Below are 16,419 nucleotides of genomic sequence, written 5' to 3' on the forward strand. Positions count from 1 at the left end.
TCTCCATTTGCAACATTGCAACAATTACCTACCTCACAGGACTAATAGTAAGATGTAACTAACAAGTCCATATGACCTGAAGATGAAAGCATGCCCAGGCATTACAGGTCTCAAAAATGCTAAGCTGTGTAAGACCCCATCCATGCTAAAACTAAACTGAATCAGGAGAAAGAGTTACAACACATTAATAAGTTGTAGTGTACACAGGGACACGAAGCAGCCCCTACTACACTACAGCTCTGAACCAGATATCCTGACATCAGTAAAACAGAGACAGGGCCTAAAACAATCAAATTACTTCCAATACTACTTAGGGTTCTCTCCTTTCGCACTTTCTACCCACCTTATGTAATCTAGTCTTAACTACCAGAGAGTGATTCTGTACAGACATGGATCCGGTGGCAAGGAAATCTCCTCCCCAAACTGAAGGGAGCAGCAGTTGTTACTCCAGCTGGGGCCAGGTAGGTAAATTCCATTCATTTCATCAAACCCCAATATGCAGCACAACCACACGAAGGCCAATTACTTGGACTTTATAGGAGACAGGAAATATTGCCTTGGATAAATAAATCTTGTGTCTCAATTTTAAAATACTTTTAATTTACTTAAATTAATACTTAAATTGTAAAATCCAATACTTTTGGATTTTACAAAATAAAAACTAAAAACCTTTTAAGCTGCTCAGAGATCTGCATAAATTCATTTATAAATTTTAAATCAATTTCCACAATTACTTATTTCTAGAGACTTAATGTAGAATTATTCCATAAAAACTAACTCAAAATATTTGTTTTTCCCCATGCACAAAGTAAAAAATTAAATAAACTGTTCACTTACCTTCATTCTAACAAAGTTTATTAGTTTAATGTATCCATAAAACTCAAGTGCTGCAAAATAAAAAAAAGCTCATGTAACATAAAATCACATATTTGACAACAGTGCGAACGTTAATTAGTTGTTCAATTGGCCAGTGTTCCCAGAGGTGCACACTAATATTCAGTGCAGTGTCCCTATCTTAATTTGCCATCTACATTATTTTGATATTTTTCTTCAGGACTTAAGTGTCAGATCCTTTAATTCTGTCTTCAGTTTATATTTGCTACACACTAAAAACTGAACACATGTAAACATAGCTTATTTGAGAGGGAATTCTGTCACTTAGCAAACAGCTTTCCACCTGACCTGCTGAGAAAGGCCGCAACATCCACAGTAACATCGATAGTAAGACTCTTTGGCTAGAAACCTGAGTATAAATGCTGGTATTTTATCCCATGACAATTTTTACACACATTAGCAGCTTTCTAATTATTGAATAAACTCTGTCAGCTATGACAAACAATCCTTTAAACTGGCTATGTAGCACAACAACAAAAGTGGTTTAAACATATCTCATATTCGCTATGCAACTATAGCAACAGAATTATTCCATTAGGTTGCTATATTAATCCATCATTTACTCTAGTTCAAACCAGCCAGTGACCCATGCTGCAGAGAAAGACGAAAGGCCTCTCCTCCATCACGGTCTGTCAATCTGACCTGGGAGGAAATTCCTTCCCTACCTCAAAAGCAGCAATCAGTTAAACCTTTAACATGTGGGCAAAACCGAACAGACAGATACCTGGGAAATAATTCTCTGTCATAACTCTGAGCCCTCCCCACCTAGTGTCCCACCTCTGGTGATTGAGATATTTGCTAATAACAGTCACAGATAGGTCATATACCATTGTAGGCAATCTGACCTATAAAATCCCTTCCACAAACTTATCAAGCTCAGTGTTAAAACAAGTTAGGTTTTTTGCCTCCACAATTCCCACTGAAAGGCTGTTCCAGAACTTTATTCCTCTGATGGTTAGAAACCATCCAAATTCAAACCTAAACTTATTGATGGACAGTTTACAGCCATTTGTTCTTGGGCTAACATTGGCCCTTAACTTAAATAACTCCTCTTGCTCCCAAGAACAAATGGTTGGAGTGGGAGAAAGAGTAAAACAGAGAGCTGGAAGATTGCAAAAAGCAGCGACGCATGAGCTGGAAGAGAAAGAGAAAGAGAGACAGCATGAGCTGGAGGAGAAAGAAAGGCAAAGGCAGCACAAGCTGGAGTTGGCCAAGCTGAGGAGCAGCGAACCCCGGCTGCGGTGAGGGATGGGGGACCCAGGACTGCATGGGGATTTGATAAGGGTATCCAGGCCCGGCGTAAAGAAGGGGAGGACATAGATGATTTCCTGAATGTCTTTGAAAATGCCTGCAAGCTGCACAGGGTTGACCGGGCAGTCAGGCTCCAGTTTCTCACCCCCTTATTGGACTCCAAAGCCATGGCAAGGTACAGCTGAATGAAAGGGGTGGAGGCAAGGGACTATGAACTGTTCAAAAAGGCCATGCTACGCGAGTTTGGACCGACTCCTAAGATGTACCGGAAAAGGTTCCGGAGTGAGCGTAAAACCCCTGAGGTCACATATCTAGAACTGGCCCTCCGGATGCAGGGATACATCTACAAGTGGGCAGATGGGGCCCCCAACTAGGGAGGACCTAGTTAACCTAACAGTACTGGAGTAACTGTATGAACAGTGCCCATCCGACCTGAGGCTATGGTTGGTGGACAAAAAACCAGAGGACCCGTGACGTGCGGGGCAGCTGGCCGATGAATTTGTGAACAGCCGGTCGGGGGTGGCAGGGAGGAGTCCCAAAAGAACAGGTCTGCCATGATGCAGAGAAAGAGTCACCCTGAGACCTCCCAAAGGGGGAACATGGAGAACTGGGGAGCATCCAGCATCAGGACCAAGGGGCATGAGCTGCTATCACTGTGGCCAGAGAGTGCCCCACACTCAAGGACAAATTGAGCAGACCAAACCCACACAGGGTTAACTGGGGGTAGGGACCCATCCGGATGAAGGGCCAGCTTCCCAGGAAAGGGGGGCTGACAGCTTCCCAACTGCTCAGGAGGGAGGAGTGCCTCAGGCCAGCTCCTCTGGAGGACTGAATGCTCCTGACACAAGGTTCTCTGTTTACGGGGTGGGCATGGGGCTATCTATGCAGAACAAGTGCCTCGCTCCCCTGGAGGTGGACAGGAGGAAGGTCAATGGATACTGGGATACGGGTGCTGAGGTGATGCTGGCCCGGCCCAAGGTGGTACCTTCAGCTTAAGTGATGCCCAACACTTATCTGACCCTGATGGGGGTAAGCAGGGCCCCATTCAAGGTGCCTGTGGCGAGGGTACATCTGAAATGGGGGGGCCAGGAGGACCTCAAGGATGTGGGGATGCACCACCATTTGCCCACTGAGGTGTTAATGGGGGGGACCTGGAAGACTGGCCAAGCAATCACCGAAACACCCTGGTCTTGACCCATAGACAGCAAGGGGCACTGCGCCCTAACCTCGGGAAGGGTACCTTGCCAGAGCTGCAGGACCCTACCCCAGTGGGGAAGGAGTACCCAGAGACAAGGCTCAGGGTGGCTGCGGTTTCAGACCCAGCCAGCGAGGAAGTAGGTCCCCATCCCTGTCCCAGCTGCTGAGTTCCAGGCCGAGTTGCAGAAAGATCCCTCCTAGCAGAAGCTAAGGAATCTGGCTGACCTCAGTGTGGTACAGACCAGGAGGAGAGGTTGCCAGAAAATGTTCCTGTGGGAGAAGGGATTCCTGTACCGAGAATGGGCTTCTCCAGGGGAAATGGAGGCATGGTGCGGGGGAATCAGGAGACAGCTGTTGGTACCCCGGAAGTATCACAGCCAGCTACTGTACCTGGCCCATGACATTCCCCTGTCAAGGCACCAGGGAATCTGGTACACCAGGCAGAGGCTGCTACAGAACTTTTACTGGCCTGGGAACTTTATTACTGTCTGACAGTATTGCCTGTCCTGTTGCCCATGTCAGAGGGTGAGAAAAGCCCGGGACAAGGGGAAAATGGCTTTAAGGCCCTTGCCCATCATAGAGAAGCCTTTCCAGAGGGTGGCCAAGGTCAAAAGGGGGGCTCTTAGCCAAGAGAGCCTGAATTACAGCCCTCCAGACTGGAACGCTGGGAGAAGACCCAAACCCAGTTTAAACCCCAGGGGTATTGGGGTGGGAAAAGGGCACGGGGCGCATAAGCCTTACCACATGTGGACTACAAGTGTAGGTCGAGTATGCTCGACCTAAAGCGGGCATGAAACTGGAAGGGCCTGGTGTAATTCCCACCAAGGAATGAGAGGGATGCTGGGGCATCCATGGGAATGTTGGTGGGTTTGAACTTCCCCAGGTCACTGGGCAGAGTGACCCCGCTCAGTTCAGTCTCGAAGTGGGGAGAGATGTGACGGAGTGGGAATGTTCTTAATGTTTTTTTTTGAATACTGAGTGGGGAGTATTGACCTGGGAAGGTTTCAGAGGAGTTTTGTTGGGACTGTCTGCATTGGGAATGGGAGACTTTCCTTGAGGGAGGATACCTGAGCATGTAACATGAGAACCCAGGAGGGGAGTTGGAGACCAGGTGACACCTTTGCCCGGGAAACTGGACAAAGGCTGGGGGAGGCTGAGACAGCTGGAGGGAGTTTCCGTTTGGAGCTGGCTGGGAAAATGGAGGGGAGCCCAAATGGGGCTCTGGTCTCCCTGACCCCCTCCCCCCCCCCACCCCCAAGGTGGACCTAACTGAAGGGGTCCTGTTGTCTGTACCTGCAAGATCTGTCTTGGACTGTGTTCCTGTCATCTAAATAAACCACCTGTGAATTGCAGGAAGCCGGAGGTGCAGGGCCTTGTCTCCTCCAAACTTCGTGACACCTCCCTGTCTAGGTTCTTATTACCATGTCTGTCACTGTAATATCTTAGTATCTGAGTGCCTGTAATTCCATCAGTTCCACCCCCTCACCACCATCTGCTTCACATCAACCTCCCCTCACTAGGAGCTCCCATATCTACCACCCTGCTTTAACATCTCCCTATTCTCTTCACATCCAATCCACTTTCACCTCTCTCCCTAGTAAATAATTTCTGAGATTTATCCTACACTACTTGTAGCACCATGACAGGGAACCTGGTTACAACATGACTGCCCTGACACCATAAGGCAGTTCTATTCTGCAGTGTAAATAGGTCTTATTTAAAATGATCTAAACCCCAACATGTCAAAAGGATAACAACCTTTTAAGATGGGTCCCCTGGCAACAGCAGAATTATAAATGTAGATGGGACTGCACCCAGTGAAAAAGAGTTGAGGCATTTTCAGATCTTAGAATGCCCTAGTACAAACATGGCTGTTCAGTGTAGCAGGTATGAAAAAGCAGAAAGAGCTAAGAAGGGAAGATGGCTCTTGGGCAGATGCACTCAGCTATGTTCGCAGTAACTGTCAGATGCTGTTCACACTTAAGCTGTTCACACCTACCTAAACTGTAGACAGAACCGGTTTACTGATTGAAATAAAGGACAAAAAGTGCCCAACATTGAAATATTGTATAGGTATTTTATTAGGCTTAGTAGGGCATAAATGGCCCAGACAGAAATATGTTTTGTTTGCCGAGTCTTCAGAAGGAGGGTTTTTTTTTTCCTTTTTAAACGATTTTCCTTTTATGGTCCACAAAAAAAAATTTAAATAAAATGTCATTTCGTGGCAAAGAGTTAAAAATTATCACAGAAGTACTTACCATGCTTATGGATCATGTTACTAATATTAAACTGATGCACCGATTTACAGTGGGAAAATGTATCTTCAGCAGAACTGAACAGCCTGCAGGTAAAAAGAGAGAGATGAATATACACTGAGTCAATAGTATTATAACATTAATTTAAAATTAGATTTTTTTTTTTGGTGTGACATACATGCAAGAGTCTAACCTATCCCATGCTGATGTTATAAATCATTTAAACAAACTTTTCCATTTTAGTAAAGGAAGTATTAAGTGGTGCCTAAATATTTCTTACCTACCACAACAAAGTTGCGTAGCCTAATTGTTTTTTGTGGAGTGCTTTGAGATAACATGACAGACAAACACCAAGATAACATACAGACAAACACCACAGGATTCATTTTATTGACAAAAGCTAGATGTCACGCTATGATTTTCATGTGCTCACTGGTAAGGAAGACAGGTTTCAGAGAGGTAGCCGTGTTATTCTGTATCAGTAAAAATGACGAGGAGTCCTTGTGGCACCTTAGAGACTAACAAATTTATTTGAGCATAAGCTTTCATGGGCTATAACCCACCTCATCAGATGCATGGAGTGGAAAATACAGTAAGCAGATATAAATTGACAGCACATAAAAAGATGGGAGTTGCCTTACCAAGTGTGGGAGGGTCGGTACTAATGAGGTTAATTCAATTAGGGTGGATGTGGCCATTCCCAACAGTTAGTATAGTTTAAAATAGATAACGTGTTTAGTGTTTAAACTTCATGAAAAACTGGTGGGATGTTGCGTGCACTGTTTGCACTTATCTGTACTGTACCCTGTTACAATATGATGGCCAACATTTGCACTGCACGAAGTAACCCATCAAGTGAGAAAAATGCCAGTGTAATGTAAATGAAGAACTTTAACAGGAAAGTGCTAATTCCTGAACACTGAAAGCAAATGGTCATTGTGTGCGAGATCAAAGTTCAAAGACTCTGTTAAGTGCATTCCTTCCCCCAGCTCCTCCACAAAGAAGGGAACAACATGGCTTGCTGTCAGCTTAATTTCTGTGAGAAGAAGCTATAAATATGGATACAAGGAAGAATTCTTCATCTCTGGACTGTTGGGATTCTAACAGTGCAGCGTAACCAAATGAGAAGATGGAGATCCCCAGTTATAGCCCTAAAAGACTTTTGAGAAACTGGCAGATTAATCTGTGGTTTCAAAAGATAGCAGAGATGTAGTAATCTACCTGTACATATATTTTTACTCACTTTAACTTCTCAATAACTCTCGTTCCTTTTTCTCAGATGATAAACCTTTACTTAGGTCTATACTAGACTTATATTGATATAACTATGTTGCTCAGGGGTGTGAAAAATCCACATCCCCGAGCAACATAGATCAGTATAACTAGCTCCTTGTGTAGACAGTGCTATGACAGCAAAAGAGCTTCTCCCACCCACATAGTTAACCCACTTCCCTTAGAGACAGTAGATAAGGTTTGGCTACAATTGTGAGTTACAGTGCAATAAAGAAGTCCCAGGTGCACAAGCTCACTACTCGTCCACACTGGTAAGGCACATAGAGCTGACTCCTCGGCTACAGGGCTGCTAGTACTCCACCTCGGCAAGAAGAATGTTTACTGCGCCTTGGCTACAACACCCGGGCGTCAGTGTGAACAAGGTGTTGCATTACTGCCCTCTGATCAGCCTCTGGAAATGTCCCATAATCCCCTTAAGTCAAGTGGCCACTCTTGTCATTGTTTTGAACTCCTGTAGGAATGCAGAAAAGCCCTTTCAAAGCTCTGTTTCTGACAGCCAGCATACAAGCTGTTACTGTGGAATGCTGTCTGTGAGAGACAGAGGCGGGGAGTGGGAGGGAAGGTCTGCTGCTGTCTGAACTTACAAGACAGCATGCTGACATAGGCCTTGGCTACACTTGCAAGTTGCAGCGCTGGTGAGGGGGTTACAGCGCTGCAACTTACTCGGTGTCCACACTTACAAAGCTCAGCCAGCGCTGCAACTCCCTGTCTGCAGCGCTGGCTGTACTCCTGGTCTGCTACGAAAAAGAGGAGATTTAGTACTAATATTTTTAAAATAAACGATTTCTGTCTTTTAAAAAAAAAAAAAAGAAAATAAAAAAAAAAAAAACTGTAAAAAAAAAAAAAAAAAAAAAAAAAAAAAAAAAAAAAAAAAAAAAAATAAAAAAAAAAAAAAAAAAAAAAAAAAAAAAAAAAAAAAAATAAAAAAAAAAAAAAAATAAACAAATAAAAAAAAAAAAAAAAAAAAAAAAAAAAAAAAAAAAAAAAAAAAAAAAAAAAAAAAAAAAAAAAAAAAAAAAAAACAGTTTTTTTTAAAATTTATACAGAAAGTGAACAATAAACCAAAAATACACCAATATACTGTACAGAAGTGAAAAATTTAAAAATAGGCAGCTGCAAAATCATTGGCAAACCACTGCTTGCACTCCTGTGAACGCAGACCCAACATGACTGGTTTTAGACTTAGCCCCGCTCAAATTGCTGCCCTCAAGTGCATTCCTAAACCTTTGAATTGAAGCTCTGTGCGGCTCGTCAGTAGCTCCCCGCTCGCTCTCTGGCTGTGCAAATTCAGCCATCCAGCATTGAAAACCTCCTCGAGGTTCCATCATTTGTTCACTGAAGGTTTTCACCCTTCCCTCACAAATATATGGAGGATACAGCACGCGAAGGCCACGCGTTATTAATTAAAAAATAAAATATTCGCTGGATGCGCTTTTTCTCCATACGTCTATGCTTCCCGTAAGATTCGTTCTCCTTTCTCCCTCTCTCTCTCCTCATCCTCCCCTTTAAAAAAAAACGGCCAAAGCACACTCCATCAAGTCATTTCTTGGGCACCGGCTCATAGCCTGTAATTGAAACCGGTCCTTTTGCTCCTGTCAACATTCCGTAGTATATCGGGTTTCAATATTTGAGCTAAGGCATTAACCGGGTAAGCGGGTCTCCCAAAGGATCACAAGCGCATCAATTTTTCGACATCCCTGCACTGTGAATCTTCCCTGTGCTGGGAAAAAAATGTCCTGCCTTGCAGGCTCCTGAAGCAATGCCAACGACAACTGGTTCGAAAGAATGCGTCATTCATGCCACTTTCAGGCCGATCCTGTGTAAATATTGGTGTCAGTGAAAAAATAAAAAAAATACGCCCCCCCACGGTGACAGACAAGCTCCCCTGGAGAGAAAAAACAATAGAGAAATACCTTCCGATTAACGTACTCCGGATGCCCAGCAGGGGGCGTGGTTGCCTAGAATAGGAAAATGCGGCCCGATCTATTGGCCCCTTCCCAAGTTAGGGAAACCGATTTGTGCAAAGCCATCCCAATGTCCCCTGCACATTTCCCAGAGTCATACGGTTCGTTCTTATAGCAGGTTTAATGGCCGCAAAACATTTTGCATCACATCCGACTCATTTCCAACTCGGTCGAACTTTCTCACTCAAACTGGGTTTTTTGCCGACCGAATCAGGGTAAGCTGTCCTGGAGGTTGCCCAGCTTTTCCCAACTGCAAGAGCCACCCACCCGCTTCTCTCTCTCTTCTGTCCATCTGACAGGACAGCTCTCAGTCTCGTGTCCCTTGCGCTGCAAGGGTTGGGGCGAGCTCAGCAACACAGTCCCATGAAAGGTATTGACTTTTACCCTCTCATCCTACAAGGTTCTGCAGCCACTGATTCATCATCCCAAAGAATCAGACTTTTTTTTTTGCATGAAACGATGTGATTCAACCGTACTTCGCAGTGCTGTGTTTCCCCCCGACCCCAAAGCGGCGTTCCATCGGTGCTTGAGCACCGTATCGTATACTGCCAGATACAAAAAGCAATTTAGTGTCAGGCCCCCCCGTCGTCAGCCGATCCTATTCCTCTATGATTCATCATCTGAATGACTCTCTCTCCTCACTGCAACTTTTGGAGGCAGAAAGGAATACTCAATTGCAATGATGTGATGTGCTGGCCAAATTCATTTAGCAAAGTCCTCAGCAGCACGGTCTCCATTTTCTTACTGAAATCACGCGCAGACTCAACAATGGCATACAAACGGTTGAAAAGGCGAAGCGATGCACACCAACGGGTCGTTGGGAGAAAAAAATAACAGGAAGCGGAATGAAACCCGCACTCGACATACCTTCCGTCCCTTCCCACAACCCACAGCCCAAAGAAATTGGGACGAGATGCTCTGGTGGAATAGCTGCCCCCACGAATGCACCACTTCACAACTGCAACTGCAAATTCTATTATATTACAGAAAGTGTAACATACTGTACCTACCAAGTGAAAAATAGGCAAATAGGCACTGCAAATCATTGCACACTGCACTTCACTCCTGTGGAAGGCACCCAACATTACTGTTGGCTTTCAGCCTCAAATTGCTCCTTAAGGCATCCCTAATCCTTGAAGCACTGTGCTGGGCCTCTCTAGTAGCCCTGCTCTCTGGCTGTGCAAATTCAGCCTCCAGGCGTTGAACCTCGGAGGTCCATTCGTCACTGAAGGTTTTCACCCTTCCCTTCACAAATATTATGGAGGATACAGCACGCGGTTATAATCGCTGGGATGCTGCTTTCCCCCACGTCTAGCTTCCCGTAGAGACTTCTCCATCTCCCCTTTAAACGGCCAAAAGCACACTCCACAGTCATTCTGCACCGGCTCAGCCTGTAGTTGAACCGGTCCTTGCTCCTGTCAAGCTTCCTGTATACGGTTTCATGAGCCAAGGCATTAACGGGTAAGCGGGGGTCTCCAAGGATCACAATGGGCGCATTTCGACATCCCCACTGTGATCTTCCTGTCTGGGAAAAAAAGTCCCTGCCTGCAGCTTCCTGAACATGCCACTGTTCCGAAAGATGCGTGCATCATGCACCTTTCCAGGCCATCCTGTGTAAATGTCAGTGAAACGCCCACGGTGATCCACAAGCGCCTGGAGAACCATAGAGAAATACCCCTTCCGATTAACGTACTCGGATGCCAGGTGGGGTGGTGCCAGAATAGGAATATGCGTCCCATCTATTGCCCCTCCACAGTTAGGGAAACCCATTTGTGCAAAGCCATCCACAATGTCCCTCTGCACATTCCCAGAGTCACGGTTCTTCTTAGCAGGATCGCGATTAATGGCCTGCAAACTTGCATCACCACTATTCCAACGGTCGACTTTCCCACTCCAAACTGGTTTGCGACCGATCGGTAGCTGTCTGGAGTTGCCAGCTTCCAGACTGCAATAGCCACCCGCTTCTCCACTGCTGACAGGGCAGCTCTCAGTCTCGTGTCCTTGCGCTGCAGGGGTTGGGGCGAGCTCAGCACACAGTCCCATGAAAGTGGCTTTTCTCATCCTAAAGTTCTGCAGCCACTGCTCGTCATCCCAGACTTGCATGACGATGTGATCCCACCACTCAGTGCTTGTTTCCCGAGCCCAAAGGCGGCGTTCCACGGTGCTGAGCAACGTCCGTTACTGCCACAAGCAATTTAGTGTCAGGCGCGTCAGCCCGAATCTATTTCATCATCTGAGCTCTCCTCACTGTCACTTTGGAGCATAAGGAATAGCTCAACTGCCAGACCGTGATGTGCTGGCAACATTCATCAGCAAAGTCCTCAGCAGCTCGGTCTCCATTTCTTACTGAAATCACGCGGCAGACTCACAATGGCACAAAACGGTTGAAAAGGGAAGCGATGCACCACGGGTCGTTGGAACAGGAAGCGGAATGACCCGCACCCTTCCGTCCCCTTCCCACAACCCACAGCGCCAAAAAATGGGACGAGGTGCTCTGTGGGATAGCTGCCCACAATGCACCACTCACAACAGCGCTGCAAATGCTTGCAAGTGTGGACACACTGCAGCGCTGGTCACTGTCAGTGTGGACACACTGTAGCGCTGGCCCTACACAGCTGTACGACCACAGCTGTAACTACCAGCGCTGCAAAAATGTAAGTGTAGCCATACCCATATTCTCAGCCTCCCAAAAACCCACTCTCCCCCTCAACATACACACAACACACTCCCTGTCACACTCCACACCACCTCCCATTTTAAAAGCACGTTGCAGTCACTTGCAGGCTGGGATAGCTGCCCATAACACACCACTCCCAATGCTGCTGCAAGTGCCGCAAATGTGGCCACGCCACTGCACTTGAAGCTGTAAGTGTGGACAGATTGCAGTGCTTTCCCCACTGCGCTCTATACAGGCTGGTTTAACTCAAAGTACTCTACATCTGCAAGTGTAGCCATGCCTTAAGCCTACTGGACAAGCTCTCTCCCATCAACTTAAGAGGGTCAGCATTAAATCTCTGCAGCTGTGCTGATGCAGCATTTTAAGTGTAGATGTGCCCTTAGCCAATTCTACAGTAAGTTCCCGAGGTTGTCTTTGGTGTGAAATCTAGGATGCACATCCACCTGAGTGATTAGTCTCTTGGGATTGGATGTAACATGAGTATTTTGTGATTTCTGGCATAAATCACCATTTATATCACAGTCCAGCTTGCCTGGGTGGCAAGATAAACAGGAGCATCTAAAAGGGCTGACTCCATTACATGACCAGAATCACAGAACTGGAAGGGATCTCTAGAGGTCATCTAGTCAAGTCCCCTGCACTCAAGGCAGACTAAGTATTATCGAGACCATCCCTGACAGGTGTTTGTCCAACCTGCTCTTAAAAATCCTCAAATTATAGAGATTCCACAGCCTCCCTAGGTAATTTATTCCAGTGCTTAACCACTTTGACAGAGAGGAAGCTTTTCCTAATGTCCAACCTAAACCGCCTCCGCTGCAATTTAAGCCCATTCTCCTATCCTCAGAGGTTTATAAGAACAATTTTTCTCCCTCCTCCTTGTAACAACCTTTTACGTACTTGAAACTGTTCTCATGTCTCCTTTCAGTCTTTTCTTCTCCACACTAAACAAACTCAATTTTTTCCAATCTTCCCTCATAGGTCATGTTGTCTAGACCTTTAATCATTTTTGTTGCTCTTCTCTGGACTTTTGTCCATATCTTTCCTGAAATGTGGTGCTCAGAACTGGACACAATAATCCAGTTGAGGCCAAATCAGAGCGGAGTAGAGCGGAAGAATTACTTCTCACGTCTTGCTTACAATACTCCCGTTAATACTCCCAGAATGATGTTTGCTCTTTTTTTTTTTTTTTTTTTGGTGCAAGTGTTACCTCTGTTAACTCATATTTAGCTTGTGGGTCACATCTAGTGATCCGTAGATCTTGCCGGTAATCTTCTTAGCATCATCCATTTTGTAATGTGTTGTAACTGCTGTTATACCTTAAGGTAGCGTACGTGGATTTGTCTACGTGATATTTCATCCTATTTACTTCAGATCATTTCTCCAGTTTGTCCAGATCATTTTCAATTTAAAACTATCCTCCATAGCACTTGCAACCTCTCCCATCTTGGTATCGTTCAAAAACTTTATAACTATGCCCATTATCTAAATCATTGATGTAGTTGTGAACAGAACCAGACCCAGAACCTATCCCTGAGGGGCCCCACTCGTCATGCCCTTCCAGCATGACTGTGAACCAGTGATAAGGTAGGGATATTAAAAAAAGGTACTAACCGTGATCCCCCACGTTTCACCAAGTACAAAAATCTTGTAGTTCTTATGTTAAAATTTGTAAGCTCCTGTCTGCAGAAAACACTGATTATATCTGTCCTGTGAAAGATACTCTATTACCATGTAAAACTTACAAACAAGTTAATTGACTTTGTTCTTGAAGTAATCACTATGCTAGACTTAAGCTGTAATTGATACAATGTAAACAAACAGGCTCCCACCCTCTGTGATTATAAGGCCGGAAATCTCATAGGACTTAACACACCCCCCAAAAATGGTAGAGACAGTAAATTAAAATATGGTTAAGATAGGAATGTATGTTGATGAATGTTTGATGTACGTGAATGGTTAGGGAGGTGCCAGCCTGGAAAGGATCCATCGGCCAAAGAATGTGTCAAGTGGACCACGAGACAACCCGCAGAGGGTAAACTGAGATCCACCTCAAACATCTGGAAGAAACGTGCCACTTTAAACAATATGGAGCCACCAGGAATGTGTCACCTGCTGATTGAGCCAACAACAGCAGGATGAAACAGTTCCCATAGACTAACATAAGAATTAATTCCTATAAAAAGGGACTCTAAAAACTGAGGACTTTGAGTCCCTGGTCCTGCTGCCAACCTCCAGGAGCATCAGGTGCATCTGACACAGACTCGGCTCCATCCTCATGACCAAGATACCTGGCCAGTAACTTGGCATGAGCAACTTCTAGGCTGGTAACTATAACACCTATACAGAACCTGAATGAATGAGAGTGAGTGAGTGTGTGTGTGTATACATATATGGAATAAGTAGTGATAGGAATAAGTAGTAAATCAACATTGTTTGCTTATATCTTTTGCCTTACTATTTACCATAAATGTGGAATCTTTGCCTTATCCCTTTAATAAGATCCTGCTGGTTTTTATTATATTGGTATAACAATAACTACTCTCTGGGAATCATTTTCCAACCAGTTATGCACCCACCTTATAGTAAGTCCATCTAGGTTGTATTTCCTTAGTTTGTTTATGAGGCGGTCATGCGAGACAGTATCAAAAGCCTTACTAAAGTCAAGATATATCACATCTACCACTTCCCTCCCTATCCACAAGGTTTGTTACCCTGTCAAAGAAAGTTATTAGGGTGGTTTGACATGATTTGTTTTTGATAAATCAATGCTGACTATTACTTATCACCTCATTATCTTCTAGGTGTTTGCAAATTGATTTCTTAATAATTTACTCTATTATCTTTTCAGGTACAGAAGTTAAGCTGACTTGTCGGTAATTTCCCAGATTACAGTATAGACTGTTGTAGTACTTTGGGAGTTTACATCTGGTACTGGGTTAATGAAATCTAATTGTGGAACATACCTCCAGTTTGAGGTGTCTGCCCTGATTCTGAGTCTGCCTTGAGGCAGGCAATTATAAGACACTCCAGACAACATGACACCCATGTCATATGAGACTAAAAGCCTCTATTTGCTGAGGAATAAAGAGAAAGACAGCCCTTTGTTTTCCTCCCAGAAACACAATCTTAAAACAAAACAAACACACACAATTTTCCCCTACTTTAACCTTGTCCCTATGGACTCTGTATCTTTCTAGCAAAACACCTGCAAATTTCAAACTATGATCTATTTATTTTCTCAACCTGTGCCAATCACTATTCCCACCTATAAACTAAAGTTAGTATTAATATTACAATAGCAACTAAAAGTGCCAGTTGAGATCAGAGACCCATTGTGCGAGGCACTGTAGAGCCCTACAGCATCAGATCGTAAACTTTGGAATAGGTATTAAGCAGACAAGACACAGTGAATGGGAACAGAAACAGGGGCACAGAAAGGGAGCACGAGTTACTCACAATCACTCAGCAAATCAGCAGCAGAGCTGGGCTCGACTAACAGGAAAACACGTAGAAATAACGTGCTCTAGGATATCTGCTTTGAGAAAACAGCACCGCAAACACAAACTGCTCGTCTGAAGGCAGCTAGGTTCGGAGCAGGCGCTCTAGGAGGCAAGCGGGTCCGAGAAGGAAGCGCATCACCCCAGGGAGCAACGGACAACTGGGGAGCGACTACGGGACGCCACCCGCGGGGCCTCTCCCAGGCCCAGCCAGCCACCAGTGACCAGTCTGCCCGCAAGGGCCCCTCCGCCCCCAGCATCAAGCCAGAAGCAGACACGAGGAACCGACGTAGCCGCTCCCTCCTCGGCCCCCGAGACCAGCTCCCCGGCTGCGCGCACGAACCGGTCACAAAAGAGGCAGGGGGTCTGCAGCTCCGCGATGTCCTCCTCGTCCTCCCAGGCCTCCTCGCCGCTGCTGTCAGACAGCTCCGGCATCTCCGCCTCCTCCGCCGCCGCTGCCTGGCCGGGCCCCGAAGCTGCGGGGACAAGGAAGAGGGGTGAGCGACCCGCGCGCTGCCCCGGGGGGGGGGGGGAACGGGGCTGTCCGGGTACCCACCTGCGGGGGCTGCCCTGGAACACATACAGACACCACGGAATGCGCCACGCACCGGCACCTCACCCACGTGCGTGCGGGTAGCACAGTGACCGCCCCGCCCCACTTCCGGGTTGCAGTTACAGACATCGCCCAATAGGGTTCGGAGAGAACGTGCGTGGAGGGGCGGGGTCGAGGTTACGGCGCCAGGAGGAGAATGGGCCAAGAGAGGCTCGAAGGGCTTGCGAGGAGGAGGCCACTGCTCGGCTTAGCGGCCCCTGCTGCCCGTGCGAGGAAATAGCCCCCAGACAGCAGGTGGGTAAACATGCCATGGCCGGTGTGAGAGAGGGGGGCGGGGCGCTGGCTGCGGGAGGATCCCGGGCTCGTCCCGTGCGTGTGGGCGGGGTCACGCCGGCTACCCTGGTTCGCGGGCGGAGCGTGTCACCCGCCGCCGGAGGCGGCAATGGGACACACGCGGGTGAGCGCAGACAGCACAGCCCAGCCCCTCACCCTGGTGTGAGAGCGCCTCGCGTGCCGCCTGGGGACATTGAACCTCCGCGGGGGGGCCAGGCCGGCCTTGCCCCGCCCCGCCCCACTGGGAAGAGAGACTGCCCCCCAGGCAGTGGTTTTAGGGCGACCCAGTTGAAGAAAATTGTTGATGCCTGCGACCCAACGGAGCTGGGGCTGAGGGGTTTGGGGCTCAAGGTGGGGGCAGAGGGTTGGGGTGCAGGGGTGAGGGCTGGGGGGCAGAGGGGTTCATGGTGTGGAAGGTGGTCTGGGCTAGGGATGGGTGGTTTGGGCTGTAGAAGGAGGATCTGGGTTTGGGGGTGTTCAGGGTTGGGGTGTGGGAGGGGTGAGG

General features: G+C 46.6%; 1 protein-coding gene across 1 annotated transcript in view; it reads right to left on the reverse strand.

The window, feature by feature from the left end:
• The window catches only part of PRMT3 (protein arginine methyltransferase 3), a 108,732-nt gene extending 93,039 nt beyond the window's left edge, over positions 1 to 15,693 (reverse strand). The window contains exons 1-4 of the mRNA XM_032794571.2: positions 15,585 to 15,693; positions 15,372 to 15,504; positions 5,601 to 5,683; positions 838 to 887 (exon numbers count right to left, since the gene is read on the reverse strand). Of these exons, the coding sequence (XP_032650462.1) occupies positions 838 to 887; positions 5,601 to 5,683; positions 15,372 to 15,504; positions 15,585 to 15,609 (291 nt within the window). The 5' untranslated portion in view covers positions 15,610 to 15,693. The remainder of the gene's footprint in view (positions 1 to 837; positions 888 to 5,600; positions 5,684 to 15,371; positions 15,505 to 15,584) is intronic.
• Positions 15,694 to 16,419: the final 726 nt, after the last annotated feature.

Source organism: Chelonoidis abingdonii, chromosome 4 (genome assembly GCF_003597395.2).
Source record: "Chelonoidis abingdonii isolate Lonesome George chromosome 4, CheloAbing_2.0, whole genome shotgun sequence".
Classification (NCBI taxonomy): domain Eukaryota; kingdom Metazoa; phylum Chordata; order Testudines; family Testudinidae; genus Chelonoidis; species Chelonoidis abingdonii.